Source organism: Amblyraja radiata, chromosome 1 (assembly GCF_010909765.2).
Source record: "Amblyraja radiata isolate CabotCenter1 chromosome 1, sAmbRad1.1.pri, whole genome shotgun sequence".
In the NCBI taxonomy this organism is placed as follows: Eukaryota; Metazoa; Chordata; class Chondrichthyes; order Rajiformes; family Rajidae; genus Amblyraja; species Amblyraja radiata.
Window position 1 is genome coordinate 34,854,535 of NC_045956.1, and position 16,700 is coordinate 34,871,234.

The 16,700-nt window shown below is 48.4% G+C and overlaps 1 protein-coding gene across 1 annotated transcript; it reads right to left on the reverse strand.

The window, feature by feature from the left end:
* Positions 1-1,710: 1,710 nt before the first annotated feature.
* On the reverse strand, positions 1,711-14,821 carry nans (N-acetylneuraminate synthase). Its single transcript, XM_033020438.1, has 7 exons — positions 14,722-14,821; positions 14,402-14,607; positions 8,273-8,488; positions 5,826-5,925; positions 4,310-4,464; positions 3,061-3,327; positions 1,711-2,036 (listed from the first exon to the last, which is right to left on the reverse strand). The coding sequence occupies exons 2-7, from the start codon at positions 14,531-14,533 to the stop codon at positions 1,839-1,841; spliced, it is 1,068 nt and encodes a 355-aa protein (XP_032876329.1). The 5' UTR covers positions 14,534-14,607; positions 14,722-14,821; the 3' UTR covers positions 1,711-1,838.
* Between the last annotated feature and the right edge of the window lie 1,879 nt (positions 14,822-16,700).

Here is a 16,700-nt window from a genome sequence, read left to right on the forward strand (position 1 = left end):
TATAAACCTGCACATCTTTGGAGTGTGGGAGGAAACCGGAGCACCCGGAGGAAACCCATGCAGTCACAGGGAGAACGTGCAAACTCCGTTCAGACAGCACCCCAGATCTGGATTGAACCTGTTTCTCTGCCGATGAAGCAGCAGCTTTTCCTGCTGCACCGCTGAAAAGATTTGTCTTGCATGCTATCCAAGCAAATCATTACCACACACGAGTATAGTATTAGTGCAAAGAGAAAACAAACAGAGTGCAGAATATAGTGTTACGGCTTCAGAGAAAGTGCAAGGGTGATGGGTGAGGAGACACGGATGGTAGTTCACTGTTCTTTACAGTTTAACTTTTCCAAGTAAAGGTAGGATCGCTGTAATAAGCTGTGCTCAGAATGGAAAAAGGCCCTGGGGTAATCAGTTAGGATTTAATTACAGGTGTGATTAGAACATAAAAAGGCACATGAGATAGCTTTGGCAGATTAGGTAAAGGAGAATCCAAAGAGATTCTATAAGTATATTAAGGGCAAAGAGAGAATTGGGCCACTTAAAGTTCAGAAATCCAGTGTGGAGCCACAGGAGATGTGCGAGACGTTAAATAAATAGTTCTCATCTGTAGTTACCATGGAGAAAGAATGGATGCAAGGGAATACAGGCACCTTATTAATGATATCTCAGAGGCCCACATTACAGAAGAGGTGCCCAAAGTCTTAAAACACATGAACATACATAAATTACTGGGACCTGATCAAAGGTATCCTAACACAGGGCAGGAAGCTCAGGAAGAAATAACCAGACCTCTTGTGTCATCGATAGCCATGGATGTTGCTGGAAGACTGGAGGGTGGCTAATGTTGTGCGTTTATTTGAGGCAGGCTGCATGGAAAACACTGAGAACTGAAAAGGACAGAGTGCTGGAGTAACTCAGTGGGTCAGGCAGCATCTCTGGAGAACATGGACACAGTGCTGGAGTAACTCAGCGGGTCAGGCAGCATCTCTGGAGAACATGGACAGAGTGCTGGAGTAACTCAGTGGGTCAGGCAGCATCTCTGGAGAACATGGACACAGTGCTGGAGTAACTCAGCGGGTCAGGCAGCATCTCTGGAGAACATGGACACAGAGTGCTGGAGTAACTCAACGGGTTTTCGTTTTTTAGTTTAGAGATACAGCATGGAAACAGGCCCTTCATCCCACCAAGTCCATGCCAACCAGCGATCCCCATACATTAGCACTATCCTACACACTAGGAACAATGTACTATTTTTACTGAAGCCAATTAACATTCAAACCGGCATGTCACTGGAATGTGGGAGGAAACTTGGAGAAAACCCATGCGGTCACAATGAGAACGAACAAACTCCGTAGAGTCATGATCTAACCCGAATCTCCAGCGCTGTGAGGCATCAACTACCACAGTGCCGCCGTGCTGCCATCAGGAGAACGTGGACAGGTGACCTTTCAGGTCAGGACCCCTCTTCAGATGAATTACAGACCAGTGAGCGATCCAGGGCGATCTAGCCAATTTCATTCAAAATTGACATGAGGAGAGGAGAGTGGGTGGTGGTGGGTGTTTTTTGGACTGGAGGCCTGAGACAAAGTGATGTCCTACAGGGAATAGTGGTGGGTCATTATTTACATTAATGAATTATATGTGAATTAGAGATGTTGGTAAATAATGTTAGTAAGTTTGCAGATGCATGAAAAATCAACACCAGTGGATTCAATATTTGAAGCAGCATTTGGTTTTAATTTCATTGATTCATTCAATAATGTGTGAAATGATTGATTTAATTTAAAGACAGATGCGGCGGGATGGAGAGCGAGCTCACTTGGTTTACACACTCCGTGTGCACCTCAAGAGCTGTGCTCTCCCACCACGTCGTCCGTGATCGTTGCATCAGCACCAACGTTTGCCTTCACCCGCTTGCCCACCAGGTTGAAGATGTGGCTGGGGTCCACACCATTGGGCACTGCCACCTTCACGGTCATCATGTCCAGTGTCAGCATCGTTCCTGCTGCAATGGGCACCTTGGCAACAATAGACTTGCCCAGCTGCAAGAGAACAAGGAGGTAACTCAGGGCTGACACGGTGCCTCTGACCCACCTTCACAGGTCACAGCAAGAACGGCAACAACCTATAGGGCCTGAGTTACAGGGAGAGGTGGGGTAGCCTCGAACTTTATCCTCGGAGCGCAGGAGGATGAGGATCGATCTTATAGAGGTGTACAAAATCATGATTGGGGTAGAGTGCATGAACAGAGTCTTGTACTAGATGGACACCGAGTGCTGGAGTAACTCAGCGGGTCAAGCAGCATCTCTGGAGAACATGGACACAGAGTGCTGGAGTAACTCAGCGGGTCAAGCAGCATCTCTGGAGAACATGGACACAGAGTGCTGGAGTAACTCAGCGGGTCAGGCAGCATCCCTGGAGAACATGGACACAGAGTGCTGGAGTAACTCAGCGGGTCAGGCAGCATCCCTGGAGAACATGGATTGGTGAGATTCAGTTGGAATACGTTCCCCCCTCCCCCCCCATAGTTGGACAATCAAGACGAGCGGGCATAGGTTTAGGGCAAGTAGGGAAAGTTTTAATAGGAACCTGTGGGGCAACTTTCTCCACATCGTATGTATGGAACGAGCTGCCAGAGGAGGTATTTGAAGCAGGGACTATAACAACATTTAAAAGGCAGTTGTTCTCCAGGTGCATGGATTGGATAGGTTTAGAGAGATATGGGCCAAACGCAAGCAAATGGAACTAGCTTAGATGGAGCATCCCGGTCAGCATGGATGAATGGGCTGAAGGGCCTGTTTCCGTGCTGTATGATTATATGAATCTATAAATTCTTCCTCAGAGCAGATTAGACATCAGCCAGGTGTGAGGGCTGCACACAAGGACTTTAGGGATGTTGGACTGATGATGCAGCAACACTGCTATAGCTGGGAGGGGAAGGTTGCTGGAACAGTGAGAGCTGGAGGGGAAAGTTGCTGGAACACTGTGAGAGCTGGGAAAGGAGGGGGAGGTTGCTGTAACACTGCGAGAGGTGGTAGGGGAGGCTGGTTGCTGGGCGGTACGTACCTTGTTGTGACAGGCCACCTCGCAGGGCAGCATTTGTTTGAGGGGAGAGCCCATGGCCCTCTCCACAGTGCGGATGCAGTGGACCAGCTCTCTCAGCTCGGCCGGCTCCAGAGACGCCTGGTGGTCACTGCCCTTCCAGCTCTTGTCCAGGGTCACGTGACGCTCCAGCACCTTGGCTCCGAGGGCCACCGCTGCAATGCTGATCGCTATTCCAGTCTCATGCCCAGAGTATCCAATGGGAATGTCCGGGAACTCCTTCTGATATTCCTGATGGGGGCCAAAGCATAGAGCATAGAACAGTACAGCACAGGAAACTCGATTAGCCTAAAACCTTGATTAGTACAGGTGTCAGAGATTATGGGGAGAAGGCAGGAGAATGGGGTTAAGAGAGATAGATCAGCCAATGATGATGGGCCAAATGGCCTAATTCTGCTCCTATCACTGATGACCTTATGACAACATCAGAACATGGCACCAAGTTACACTTACCTCGTCTGCCTGCACGTAATCCATATCCCTCCAACGCCTGCATATCCATAAGCTCTTAAACACCACTATGATATATGCCTCCACCACCACCCCCGGCACTGCATTCCACTGTGTAAAACATTTGCCCTGCACGACTCCTTTAAACTTTCCACTTCTGACCTGAAAGCTGTGCCATCTAGTCTGAAATTTGCACGCTGGAATAAAAGGTTCAGACTGTCTATCCTATCTAAATCACATTTGTCAGGGAACCCTCTCCCTGCCCCATAAACACGCAACTTCAGGTTGCATCGTGGTGCTTTAAAAACAGAGGAGCTGAGGAATGAAGAGGAGAGCCTGGATGTCAGTGGAGACACTGAGATGACGTTTCCTGTGCAGCGGGACAACTGACCAGAGGACAGGGGTGAACCACGAGGTGGTGGTGTTCCAAGGTCACTGTCTGACTGGAGCTGGTGGACAGGAGGAAGAAGGGTAATATGTTGGGAAATTTCGGATGAATGAGGGACAAACATTGAAACATAGCAAATAGGTGCAGGAGCAGGCCATTCGGCCCTTCGAGCCGGCACCGCCATTCAAATTGATCATGGCTGATCATCCAAAATCAGTACTGCGTTCCTGCCTTCTCCCCAAGTGACGAAGTGAGTGTAGTTGTGCATTGTGGGATCAGTGTGTGGTGGCAGGAGGAAGAGCGGCCGGAGGCAGGAGAGGAAGCCTAGCTTGTCTACGTTGCTCTAACGTGAGGTGCCGTGGGCATTGTACTGACGGTGAGGACTCGCAGGTGGACATCTTCAGGCTCCAAGGGGTAGGCACTAGTACACTGCAGCAAGCAGAAGTTGGGGTTGATGGGCTTCACCGTGTGGTACACTTTCCTCATTGTCTCCATGCTCTGCATGCCACTAGAAATTACCATCGGCCGCCCTGGGGACACAAAGACACCAAAGTCAGTGGGAACAGTGACAGCAGGAGGATAGAAGCGTCAGTGGGTACAGTCACACACACACAGTGTCAGTGGGTAGTCACACACACGCACACACACACACAGTGACAGTGGCTACAGACACACACACAGTGACAGTGGGTACAGTCACACACAGTGACAGTGGGTACAGACACACACACACACAGTAACAGTGGCTACAGACACACACACACACACACACACACACAGTGACAGTGGGTACAGTCACACACACACAGTGTCAGTGGGTAGTCACACACAGTGACAGTGGGTAGTCACACACACGCACACACACACACAGTGACAGTGGCTACAGACACACACACAGTGACAGTGGGTACAGTCACACACAGTGACAGTAGATACAGACACACACACACACACACAGTGACAGTGGGTACAGACACACACACACACACACAGTGACAGTGGGTACGCACACACACAGTGACAGTGGGTACGGGTACAGACACACACACACACAGTGACAGTGGGTACGCACACACACAGTGACAGTGGGTACAGACACACACACACACAGTGACAGTGGGTACGGGTACAGACACACACACACACAGTGACAGTGGGTACGCACACACACAGTGACAGTGGGTACAGACACACACACACACACAGTGACAGTGGGTACGGGTACAGACACACACACACACACACACACAGTGACAGTGGGTGCACACACACACAGTGACAGTGGGTACAGACACACACACAGTGACAGTGGGTGTACACACACACACACACACACAGTGACAGTGGGTACACACACACACACACAGTGACAGTGGGTGTACACACACACACAGTGACAGTGGGTACAGTCACACACACACAGTGTCAGTGGGTAGTCACACACAGTGACAGTGGGTAGTCACACACACGCACACACACACACAGTGACAGTGGCTACAGACACACACACAGTGACAGTGGGTACAGTCACACACAGTGACAGTAGATACAGACACACACACACACACACACAGTGACAGTGGGTACAGACACACACACACACACACACACAGTGACAGTGGGTACACACACACACAGTGACAGTGGGTACGGGTACAGACACACACACACACACACACACACAGTGACAGTGGGTACGCACACACACAGTGACAGTGGGTACAGACACACACACACAGTGACAGTGGGTACGGGTACAGACACACACACACACAGTGACAGTGGGTATACACACACACACAGGTAAAACCCTGTCAGTGGGAACAGGGCAAAGATAGCATCAGCAGAACAGTCCCCCGGAGAAGGGCAGGGAATTTGAAACCGCACTCACCTTTCTTGGCAGCTTTCTCCAGATATGGAAAGTTATTGGTGTCTCCAGAACCAACTTTGAAGAAAGGCACATTAAGTTCGTGGAGAAATTCTACCGCCATCTGAAAGACAAAAGAATATTACTGGCTTTGCCTGCGATCACCCAGAACTACCCCGTCTCTGCATTCCAGGGCACCTTCCCTTCCCTCCTGCTCATTGCTTGCTTACTCCCACAGGCCCGGCCTCGACTCATTTCTGTCAGCACCTTGCAGAAGACAGTAATCGTTAACACTGAACTCTTCGGGACAAGGACAGGGAGCTGTCAGCCACTCTATCTCGAGGGCAGTCGTCCATTCAACATCTACCTGGTCACGTCTCGGAGTCAAGACCCTGCACCTTTGGTGTCTGCCCATTCCCACCTGGTCCAAGCTCATTCCCAAAAGAGACACTGGCCACTGTATCTCGGCAAAGACCCGGAGCCTGTAGAAATCAGGCCCCTGAGCAACACCAATACCAGGTAGTGTAGCCACTCACCTGCGTGTGGATTTATACTTTCAGACTGCAGTCATCACGGTAACTGAAAGCACACTTGAGGGGCGGCACAGTGGTGCAGCGGGTAGAGCCGCTACCACACAGCACCAGAAATCCGGGTTCGATCCTGACCTCAATTGATGTCTGTGTGCAGTTTGCACGTTCTCCCTGTGACCGCATGTGTTTTCTCCGGGTGCTCCGGATTCCTCCCACACCCCAAAGGTTAATTGGCCCTCTGTAAATTTCCCCTAGTGTGTAGGGAGTGGATGAGAAAGTGGCATAACATAGAACTAGTGGGTGATCGGTGTGGAATCAGTGGGCCAATGGGTCTGTTTCATGCTGTATCTCTGAACATACATAGTCTCTCGGACAGGGTTTCAATGTAGCGAAGCAGTGCAGGACCCAGCAGGTACTGAGTGAATTTGACTGCAGCGTCCAGTCCTGGCTGCACAGACAGCACAGCCATTAAAGGTGTCCTCTCCACAAACAGGGGGCTCTTCTTTGCAAGCAATTGCAGGAGGTATACAACAACCTAGGGTGGCATGAAACGTTCCAGTGGGCAGGAGCAAGAGAAATCCCAAAGCTTTAGGTACATTACCAGCAAGAGTAGCCAGGGAAAGAGTGGGAGCCACTAGAGCCCAGGAAGGCAACGTGTGTAGCCAGGGGATGGGGACAAGGAAGGCAGCAAATGTCAGGAACGGCAGCAGGGATAAATAAGCCTGGTGATCGCAGGACTCGGAGTGCATCGTCTGTAATAAGGCCGGAGGAACTAGAGGGGTAGGCTTAATCTACACTTGGAAAGGTGGGGATTAAATCAAAGATAGTCCGTGTGGAGGAAAGAACTGCACATGTTGGTTTAAATCGAAGGTAGACACACAATGGTGGCGTAACTCAGCAGGACAGGCAGCATCTCTGGAGAGAAGGTTCGGGTCGAGACCCTTCTTCAGATTGTGTGGGGTTGTACGTTGGCCTGCATTGCGAGAGGATTTGAGTTTAGGAGCAAGAAGGTCATACTGCAGTTGTAGGGCCTTGGTGAGACTGCACCTGGAGTATAGTGTGCAATTTTGGTCTCCTAATTTGAGGAAGGACATTCTTGCTGTTGAGGGAGTACAGCATAGGTTCACCAGGTTAATTCCTGGCATGGCGGGATGGACATATGATGAAAGAATGGGTCGAGTGGTTACTGGAATTTAGATGGATGAGGGGGGATCTTATAGAAACATATAAAATTCTTTAAAGATTAGACAGGCTGGATGCAGGAAAATTTGTCGCGATGTTGGGGGAGCCTAGAACCAGGGGTCACAATTTAAGAAGAATGGGTAGGCCATTTAGGACTGAGATGAGGAAAACCCTTTTCACCCAGAGAGTTGACTGACCTACCAAATAGTCAATTAATCACATATCACAGAATCAGGCCATTCGGCTCAACTATACCACACCAACAAAGATGCCCACCATTTGTCCATGCTTGGCCCTCTGAACCTTTTGTATCCATGTACCTGTCCAAATCTGCGAAATTTTGATATTGTACCTACCCGAACTACTAATATACACCCACCAGTATTTGATTGATTGAAAGATACAGCATGGAAACAAGTCCTTTGGCCCACCGTTAATGCCGACCATCTATGTTAACCCACTTTCTCATCCACTCCCTACACACTTGGGCCAATTAACCTATAAACTCGCCGTCCTTGGGATGTAGTAGGAAACCCAGAGGAAATCCACGCAGGTCACAGGGGGAACTTATAAACTTTGTATAGACAGCACCTGAGGTCAGGATGGAACCAGGATCTCCGACACTGTGAGGCAGCGGCTCTACCAGCTGCACCACTGTGCTGCCCTTCTATTTTGATGTTGGTTTTACAGCATCTGCACCTTTAATGTCGTCATAAATCAGTCACAAAGTGGTGAGCAGTAACCTACAAATAAACCCACCTCATCCATGCCAGATGCTGTGAAGAAGATGCCAACTTCCTCTGCAAACTTTGCCAGCTCACGGTACTGTTGGTGACTAAACTCCAGGAAGCGTTTGTGGTCTCCGTATGTGGCTCCCCACGAGTGCTGCGATGTGTACGGCTTCTGCAGAGCTGCCTTGTTGAACTTGTGCTCCAGCTCACTCTTCTGGAACTTGGCACAGTCGGCCCCGCATTCCTAGAGCCAACAGCAAGACTGGTCAGACAACTAACCTCCCAGACCTGCATCATGTGGGATTACACAACATTCAGGACATTCCAAAGCCCCCCAGTACGACTGTCGTAACGGTGAAGCATCATTTCATCAGCCAGGGAGTAACACTGGCACAATTACCGACAACTGCCTGTTCTTCAAAATAGTCCCAGTGATTGATTGAAAGATACAGCATGGAACAGACCCTTCGGCCCAGCAAGTCCAGCCGACCATCAATCACCCGCTCACACTAGCTCCGTGTTATCCCATATTGACCAGATTTCTTACATCAGACACATCCATATACGACTTAACGTTCGCGGCCTCAGAGCAGGACAGAACCAATTGTGAAGGGAAATTCAATAAAATGCACACCTCCAACAGCGAGGCACACAATGTTTGATGAGGCCACAATTATTGCAGTGGCAGGAAGTCAGGATAATGGACCATACAGGCAGCACCTAAACTAAAACTAATTAAACATCTGTGGAAAGATAATACTTCAGATCCAGGTCTCTTAACGAGAACGGTTTTAGATTAATTTAGAAATATAGCATGGAACAGGCCCTTCGGTCCACCGTGTCCATGCCAACCTCTGACCATCTATTCACACTAGTTCTATGTTATCCCACTTTGTTCATCCACTCCCTACACACATATTTTTGGGTTGTGGGAGGAAACTTGTGCACCCGGAGAAAACCCACACGGTCACAGGGCAAATGTGCAAACTCCACACAGACAGCACAGGGAAAAAAAAAAACAGGGTGGTTTCAGGAGAGAATAATGGAGATGGATTGAACTAAGGGAATCTCTCGAATAGTACGATGAAATGACTTAAAGTGGCAGCAATGTCTGTGTTGTGCTGTGTTAACAGCAGGGCTGTGCAACAGGCAAAGTGCAAATTAACTGCAGTTGTTAGGTTTAATCTGGAGGTCAGCAGCCTGCAGCGCCCAGATGGAAGCAGTTGTTGCTCCTCAAGGGGTGTTGTGACAGCACAGGACGGTCAGAGGGAGTGGGCTGGAGAGTCACAGGGAAGGCAGTAGGAAGCTCGACCGAGAGCAGCACAGTGGGTAGAGCTGCTGCCTCACAGCGCCAGTGACACGGGTTCCATGTGACACGGGTTCCATCCTCACCTCTGGTGCTGTTTGTACCGAGTCTGTACATTCTCCCCGTGACCGCATGGGATTTCTCCCGGTGTTCTGGTTTCCTCTCACATCCCAAAGACTTTTTGTCAAGTTTGTCTTTATCTAACACTAATGCATGGTTAATTAGCCTCTGTAAATTGCCCCCTCGTGTGTAAGGAGTGGATGAGAAAGTGGGATAACATAGAACTAGTGTGAACAGGTGATCGATCGTCGGCGAGGTCTCTGTGGGCCGAAGGGTCTGTTTCTATGCTGTATCATTTAACTAAAAAAAGTGTGGCCCCAGCTGCCTCCACTTTTACTGTGCTGAAAATCAATTACCCTGCTGTGCTGGTGTGGACCCCGGGGTTCTTGAACAGCAACACTGGGTGGGCCATGTAGGTGGCTCAGTCACCAGGAAGGTGTGTGAGGGGAAGGGTGAATGGACACACCCGCTAATACCTGCCTTTGCAGTAGTTCTGAATGTGACCAAACTGGAATCAGTGATTGCAGCCGCAGGAGATGCAATGCCTGTCCCTGTACCCACCACCCCTGCAACTGCTATCCCCGTCCCTACACCACCTCTGTCACCTCCATCTAGGGACCCCGGCAGTCCTTCCAGGTGAGACGAGGTTCACATGCACCTCCTCTAACCTCATCTAATGGGAGTAAGGAAGCTTGGATGATGAGAGAAATTACAGCTCTGATCAGGAAAAAGGAGGCATGGGACAGATATGTGCAGCAGTGATCAAGGAGGGATTTCAGGAACTTGGGAACATAGTTGTGGAAATCATGAGAACAAAAAGGGGGCAGGAGATAGTTCTGGAAGTTCTGGTAGTTCCAAAACCACGGGAGAGAGACATGTGGGTCACGCTAAGGAAGGGCAAGGGGCAGAGGCAGGAACGAGTGAGTACTCCAATGTCGGTACACCTTGCAAATAAGTACTCCTGTTTGAGTACGGATGGGGGTGACAGCCTACCCGGGGGTAGCAACAGCGGACGGGCCTCCAGCACAGAGACCAGCCCTATTGCTCCGAAAGGTAGGGGAAAAAAGAAGAGGGCAATTGTAATTGGGGACTCTATTGTTAGGGGGTCGGATAGGCGTTTCTGTGGACGCAGTCGGGAGACCAGGATGGTGGTCTGCCTCCCTGGTGCCAAGGTCTTAGACGTGTCTCAACGCATCCAAGATATCCTGAAATCAGAGGGAGAGGAGCCTGAGGTCGTGGTACATATTGGTACAAATGACATAGGTAAAAAAAGTGAAGAGGTCCTGAAGGGAGGATTTAGGGAGTTGGGAGGAGAGTTAAGGAAAAGGACCAAAAAGGTAACAATCTCAGGATTACTGCCTGTACCACGCGACAGTGAGAGTAGGAATGGAGCGAGGTGGAGGATAAATGCGTGGCTGAAAGACTGGTGCAGAGGGCAGGGATTCAAGTTTCTGGATCATTGGGACTTCTTTTGGGGAAGGTGGGGCCTGTACAGAAAGGATGGGTTGCACTTGAACCCGAGGGGGACCAATATCCTGGCGGGGAAATTTGCAAAGGTCACTGGGGAGACTTTAAACTAGAATGGTTGGGGCGAGGGACTCAAATAGAGAAAGCTAGTAGACAGAATGGGAGGCAGGAAGCAGAAAAGGGAAGCACTCGGACACAAGAGGAGAAAGAAAAAAAAGGAAATAAACAGAGAAGAAGAGACGGGGGGTTTCTTAAATGTGCAAATTTTAATGCTAGGAGCATTGTAAGAAAGGTGGATGAGCTTAGAGTCTGGATAGACACCTGGAAGTATGATGTTGTGGCGATCAGTGAAACATGGTTGCAGGAGGGCTGTGATTGGAAACTAAATATTCCAGGATTTCGTTGCTTCAGGTGTGATAGAATTGGAGGGGCAAGAGGTGGAGGTGTTGCATTGCTAGTCAGGGAAGATATTACAGCAGTGCTTTGGCAGGATAGATTGGAGGGCTCATCTAGGGAGGCTATTTGGGTGGAACTGAGAAGTGGGAAAGGTGTAGCAACACTTATAGGGGTGTATTATAGACCGCCAAATGGGGAACGAGAATTGGAAGAGCAAATATGTAAGGAGATAGCAGATATTAGTAGTAAGCACAAGGTAGTGATTGTGGGAGATTTCAACTTTCCACACATAGACTGGGAAACACATTCTGTAAATGGGCTGGATGGTTTGGAGTTTGTAAAATGTGTGCAGGATAGTTTTTTGCAGCAATACATAGAGGTACCTACTAGAGGAGGGGCAGTGCTGGACCTCCTGTTAGGAAATGAGACGGGACAGGTGGCGGAGGTATGCGTTGGGGAGCACTTCGGGTCCAGTGATCACAATACCATTAGTTTCAATATAATTATGGAGAAGGTCAGAACTGGACCTAGGGTTGAGATTTTTGATTGGAGAAAGGCTAACTTTGATGAGATGCGAGATGATTTAAAAGGAGTGGACTGGGACATTTTGTTTTATGGGAAAGATGTAGAAGAGAAATGGTGGACATTTAAAGGGGAAATTTTAAGAGTACAGAATCTTTATGTTCCTGTTCGGTTGAAAGGAAACAGTAAAAATTGGAAAGAGCCCTGGTTTTCAAGGGAAATTGGACATCTTGTTCGGAAAAAGAGGGAGATCTACAATAATTATAGGCAGCATGAAGTAAATGAGGTGCTTGTGGAGTATAAGGAATGTAAAAAGAATCTTAAGAAAGAAATTAGAAAAGCTAAAAGAAGATATGAGGTTGCTTTGGCAAGTAAGGTGAAAGTAAATCCAAAGGGTTTCTACAGCTATATTAATAGCAAAAGGATAACGAGGGATAAAATTGGTCCATTGGAGAAACAGAGTGGGCAGCTATCTGCAGAGCCAAAAGAGATGGGGAGATATTGAACAATTTCTTTTCTTCGGTATTCACCAAGGAGAAGGATATTGAATTATGTGAGGTAAGGGAAACGAGTAGAGTAGTTATGGATACTATGAGTTTCAAAGTAAAAGAAGTACTGACACTTTTGAAAAATATAAAAGTGGATAAGTCTCCAGGTCCTGACAGGATATTCCCTAGGACATTGAGGGAAGTTAGTGTAGAAATAGCCGGGGCTATGACAGAAATATTTCAAATGTCATTAGAAACGGGAATAGTCCCCGAGGATTGGCGTACTGCGCATGTTGTTCCATTGTTTAAAAAGGGTTCTAAGAGTAAACCTAGCAATTATAGACCTGTTAGTTTGACTTCAGTGGTGGGCAAATTAATGGAAAAGATACTTAGAGATAATATATATAAGCATCTGGATAAACAGGGTCTGATTAGGAACAGTCAACATGGATTTGTGCCTGGAAGGTCATGTTTGACTAATCTTCTTGAATTTTTTGAAGAGGTTACTAGGGAAATTGACGAGGGTAAAGCAGTGGATGTTGTCTATATGGACTTTAGTAAGGCCTTTGACAAGGTTCCTCATGGAAGGCTGGTTAAGAAGGTTAAACTGTTGGGTATAAATGCAGGAATAGCAAGATGGATTCAGCAGTGGCTGAATGGGAGAAGCCAGAGGGTAATGGTGGATGGCTGTTTGTCGGGTTGGAGGCAGGTGACTAGTGGGGTGCCTCAGGGATCTGTGTTGGGTCCTTTGTTGTTTGTCATGTACATCAATGATCTGGATGAAGGGGTGGTAAATTGGATTAGTAAGTATGCAGATACCAAGATAGGGGGTGTTGTGGATAATGAAGAGGATTTCCAAAGTCTACAGAGTGATTTAGGCCATTTGGAAAAATGGGCTGAAAGATGGCAGATGGAGTTTAATGCTGATAAATGTGAGGTGTTACACCTTGGCAGGACAAATCAAAATAGGACGTACATGATAAATGGTAGGGAATTGAAGAATACAGTTGAACAGAGGGATCTGGGAATAACCGTGCATAGTTCCTTGAAGGTGGAATCTCATATAGATAGGGTGGTAAAGAAAGCTTTTGGTATGCTAGCCTTTATAAATCAGAGCATTGAGTATAGAAGCTGGGATGTAATGTTAAAATTGTACAAGGCATTGGTGAGACCAAATCTGGAGCATGGTGTACAATTTTGGTCGCCCAATTATAGGAAGGATGTCAACAAAATAGAGAGAGTACAGAGGAGATTTACTAGAATGTTGCCTGGGTTTCAACAACTAAGTTACAGAGATAGGTTGAATAAGTTAGGTCTTTATTCTCTGGAGCGCAGAAGGTTAAGGGGGAACTTGATAGAGGTCTTTAAAATGATGAGAGGGATAGACAGAGTTGATGTGATCAAGCTTTTCCCTTTGAGAATAGGGAAGATTCAAACAAGAGGACATGACTTCAGAATTAAGGGACAGAAGTTTAGGGGTAACATGAGGGGGAACTTCTTTACTCAGAGAGTGGTAGCGGTGTGGAATGAGCTTCCAGTGGAAGTGGTGGCGGCAGGTTCGTTGGTATCATTTAAAAATAAATTGGATAGGCATATGGATGAGAAGGGAATGGAGGGTTATGGTATGAGTGCAGGCAGGTGGGACTAAGGGAAACAAGTTGTTCGGCACGGACTTGTAGGGCCGAGATGGCCTGTTTCCGTGCTGTAATTGTTATATGGTTAAGGGAAATTCATGGAGATGTTATGTACGTTAAGGGAATGGGTAGAGGGGTGGGGGCAGGATCCAGTGCACACGTCCCCCAACCTCAGCGTCCCACGTGCCTTCCCCGGACCTCACACACCCCTCCCTCCTCTCTCTCCTCCCCCCCATCCCTTCCCTCTCTCTGCCTCCCCTCTCACCCCTCCCCCCGCTGCCTACCTTGGCCATGCGGATCATGCGCTTGGCGATGTCCAGGTCGCCCTGGTGGTTCTGCCCGATCTCGGCGATGATGAAGCAGGGGTGCTGCCCGCCCACCGAGCGGCCCGGGCACAGCTCGAACTGCAGCGACATGGCAGCGGGGATGAGGGAGATGGCGGGGCCGAGCGCTGAGGCAGCGGGGATGAGGGGGCTGGTGGAGGGAGCGGGGATGAGGGGGCTGGTGGAGGGAGCGGGGATGAGGGGGCTGGTGGAGGAAGCGGGGATGAGGGGGCTGGTGGAGGGAGCGGGGATGAGGGGGCTGGTGGAGGGAGCGGCGGCGGCGGCGGCGGAGAGAAGCAAAGATCTTAGAGCAGAGCAAGATAGGCCACTCCTGCGGAATACAATGGGCTGACGTGTAGTAGCTACGGAGGGGATCCTGGGCATGTTTCCCCGCCCATTTTAGTAACCGGAGCCTACCTGACCCGACCCGACTCGCAGTGTAATCTGTCAGTTCATACTTCTTGTCAAGAATAAAATTTGACTCTGGTAATTGTCTTTTTTAATGTTTTTTAAATCATTTCTTTTTAAATGGCTCACAAGCAGTGTTTGAGTTGATTTTGTAGTAACCAGAACCGACCCGACTCGCAGGGTGATTGACATTGCGGGGGAAGTGTTTGTGTGTGATATAGGGTTAGATTCATAATTCTGTTAGTTCATAATTCTGTTAATTCTTGTTAAAGAATAAAATGTTTATAAACACACATACATGAATGTGATATAATTGTATATAATCATATAACACACACAACTCTGCTCTAAGATCTTTGGAGAGAAGGAGGGAGGGAGGGAGCGGGGCCGAGCGCTGAGGGCACTGATGGAGGGGGAGGGAGCGGGGTCGCGCCTGCGCCGTCGCCCCGCCCTCCCTAGCAACCAAAGATCCTATAGCAACGGGGCCGCATCTACTTCCGTATCCGATTCCGGCTGCTGTTGCCAAGGCTCCTCTATGATCTTTGGCTGTTGCTGGGAGACGGAGCAAAGATCATAGAGCGGAGCAAGATGCTCCACTTCGACGTAAACCAACGCACTGAGGTGTAGTACGTAACGGAACGTCGCGGCCGCCATTTGTTAATGCAAAACGCGACTTCCGTTATGCCTCCCGCTGTGTAATCCAAAGATCCTCCGCTATAGGATCTTTCGTGTAATCCGCTCTATCATCTTTGGTGTAATCAGTGTTGTAGTGAACAGTGTTTGATATAGCTCATCTATCACATCACACACTTCAGTTAATTTTATTGTAAATGTTTTCCCCCTGTTCCCCCATTTCCCTCCACAGGATCTTTCCTCCCCAGGCTCCTCCTTTGCGTAGTTTCCCTTGCATTGTATTGTGCAGTTTCCCTTCTATTGCTTGAATACACACAGGTCTGTGTGGACGAGGTCCTTGTTCCGGATGAGACCCACTATGGGCCATTATGAGATCATGATGACGGATCAGTAGCGGAAAGATGAGGCTGCCTTGAGAAACTTCACCAGGATTCCCCCTGACCTGTTTCGGGAGCTAAAGACACGAGTCGGTCCTCTTCTGCAGAAAACGGACACCTTCAAGAGGAAGGCACTGGAACCAGGCATGCACCTGGCCATCACCCTTTGCTACGTTTCCTGACACATTTTGCATTTCAATGCAGTTCAATGTCTGTGTGTTTTATTTATCTAATAAATCGAGGTTTTTTAATGTGAGATGCATTCCATGATTAGACGTGGTGGTTTCCATATGAGATCAATGCCATGATTAACAAGCTGTTTTTTCCACTACACGAAAAGGTTACACTTTTGCGATAAATACAAAGACCTATGACTTTATAAGAATTAAATTGGTTATTTAGTGCAAGCAAACAAATAACGTATTGAAAAACACCAAAAAACAAAAGAAGGGTCACGACCCGAAACGTCACCTATTCCTTTTCTCCAGAGATGCTGTCAGACCCGCTGAGTTACTCCAGCTTTTTGTGTCTATCTTCATTTTAAACCAGCACCTGCAGTTCCTTACCACACATAGAAAGCAATGAGATGGATGAACAGTTAATCATTTTTTGATGGTGTTTGCTATGGGAGAACCAATGCTGAGGATGACCTTGTTTCTATATTCACAGGGCTGGGGAGTGAGAAATTGCGAGAGACCAAGCCCGAGGGAGGGGGGGGGGGGGGGGGGGGGGGGGTGGGGGTGGTAGGGTGTGGGAGGAGGGTGTGTCCCCTCCCATTGGTACAGAGCTTTTGCAATTTTCAGCTTGAAATTGTGCAATATGGTGCATATTGTAATGAGTCT

What these genes read in the sequence shown, in the direction of transcription:
- nans (XM_033020438.1), bottom strand. Translation starts at nt 14,533, where the DNA reads ATGTCGCTGCAGTTCGAGCTGTGCCCGGGCCGCTCGGTGGGCGGGCAG. An exon ending in TCCACCTGCGAGTCCTCACC is followed by an intron (nt 3,328 to 4,309) that starts GTCAGTACAATG and finishes GGCCCCCATCAG; the next exon opens with GAATATCAGAAGGAGTTCCC. An exon ending in AGGTGGCCTGTCACAACAAG is followed by an intron (nt 2,037 to 3,060) that starts GTACGTACCGCC and finishes GTTCTCTTGCAG; the next exon opens with CTGGGCAAGTCTATTGTTGC.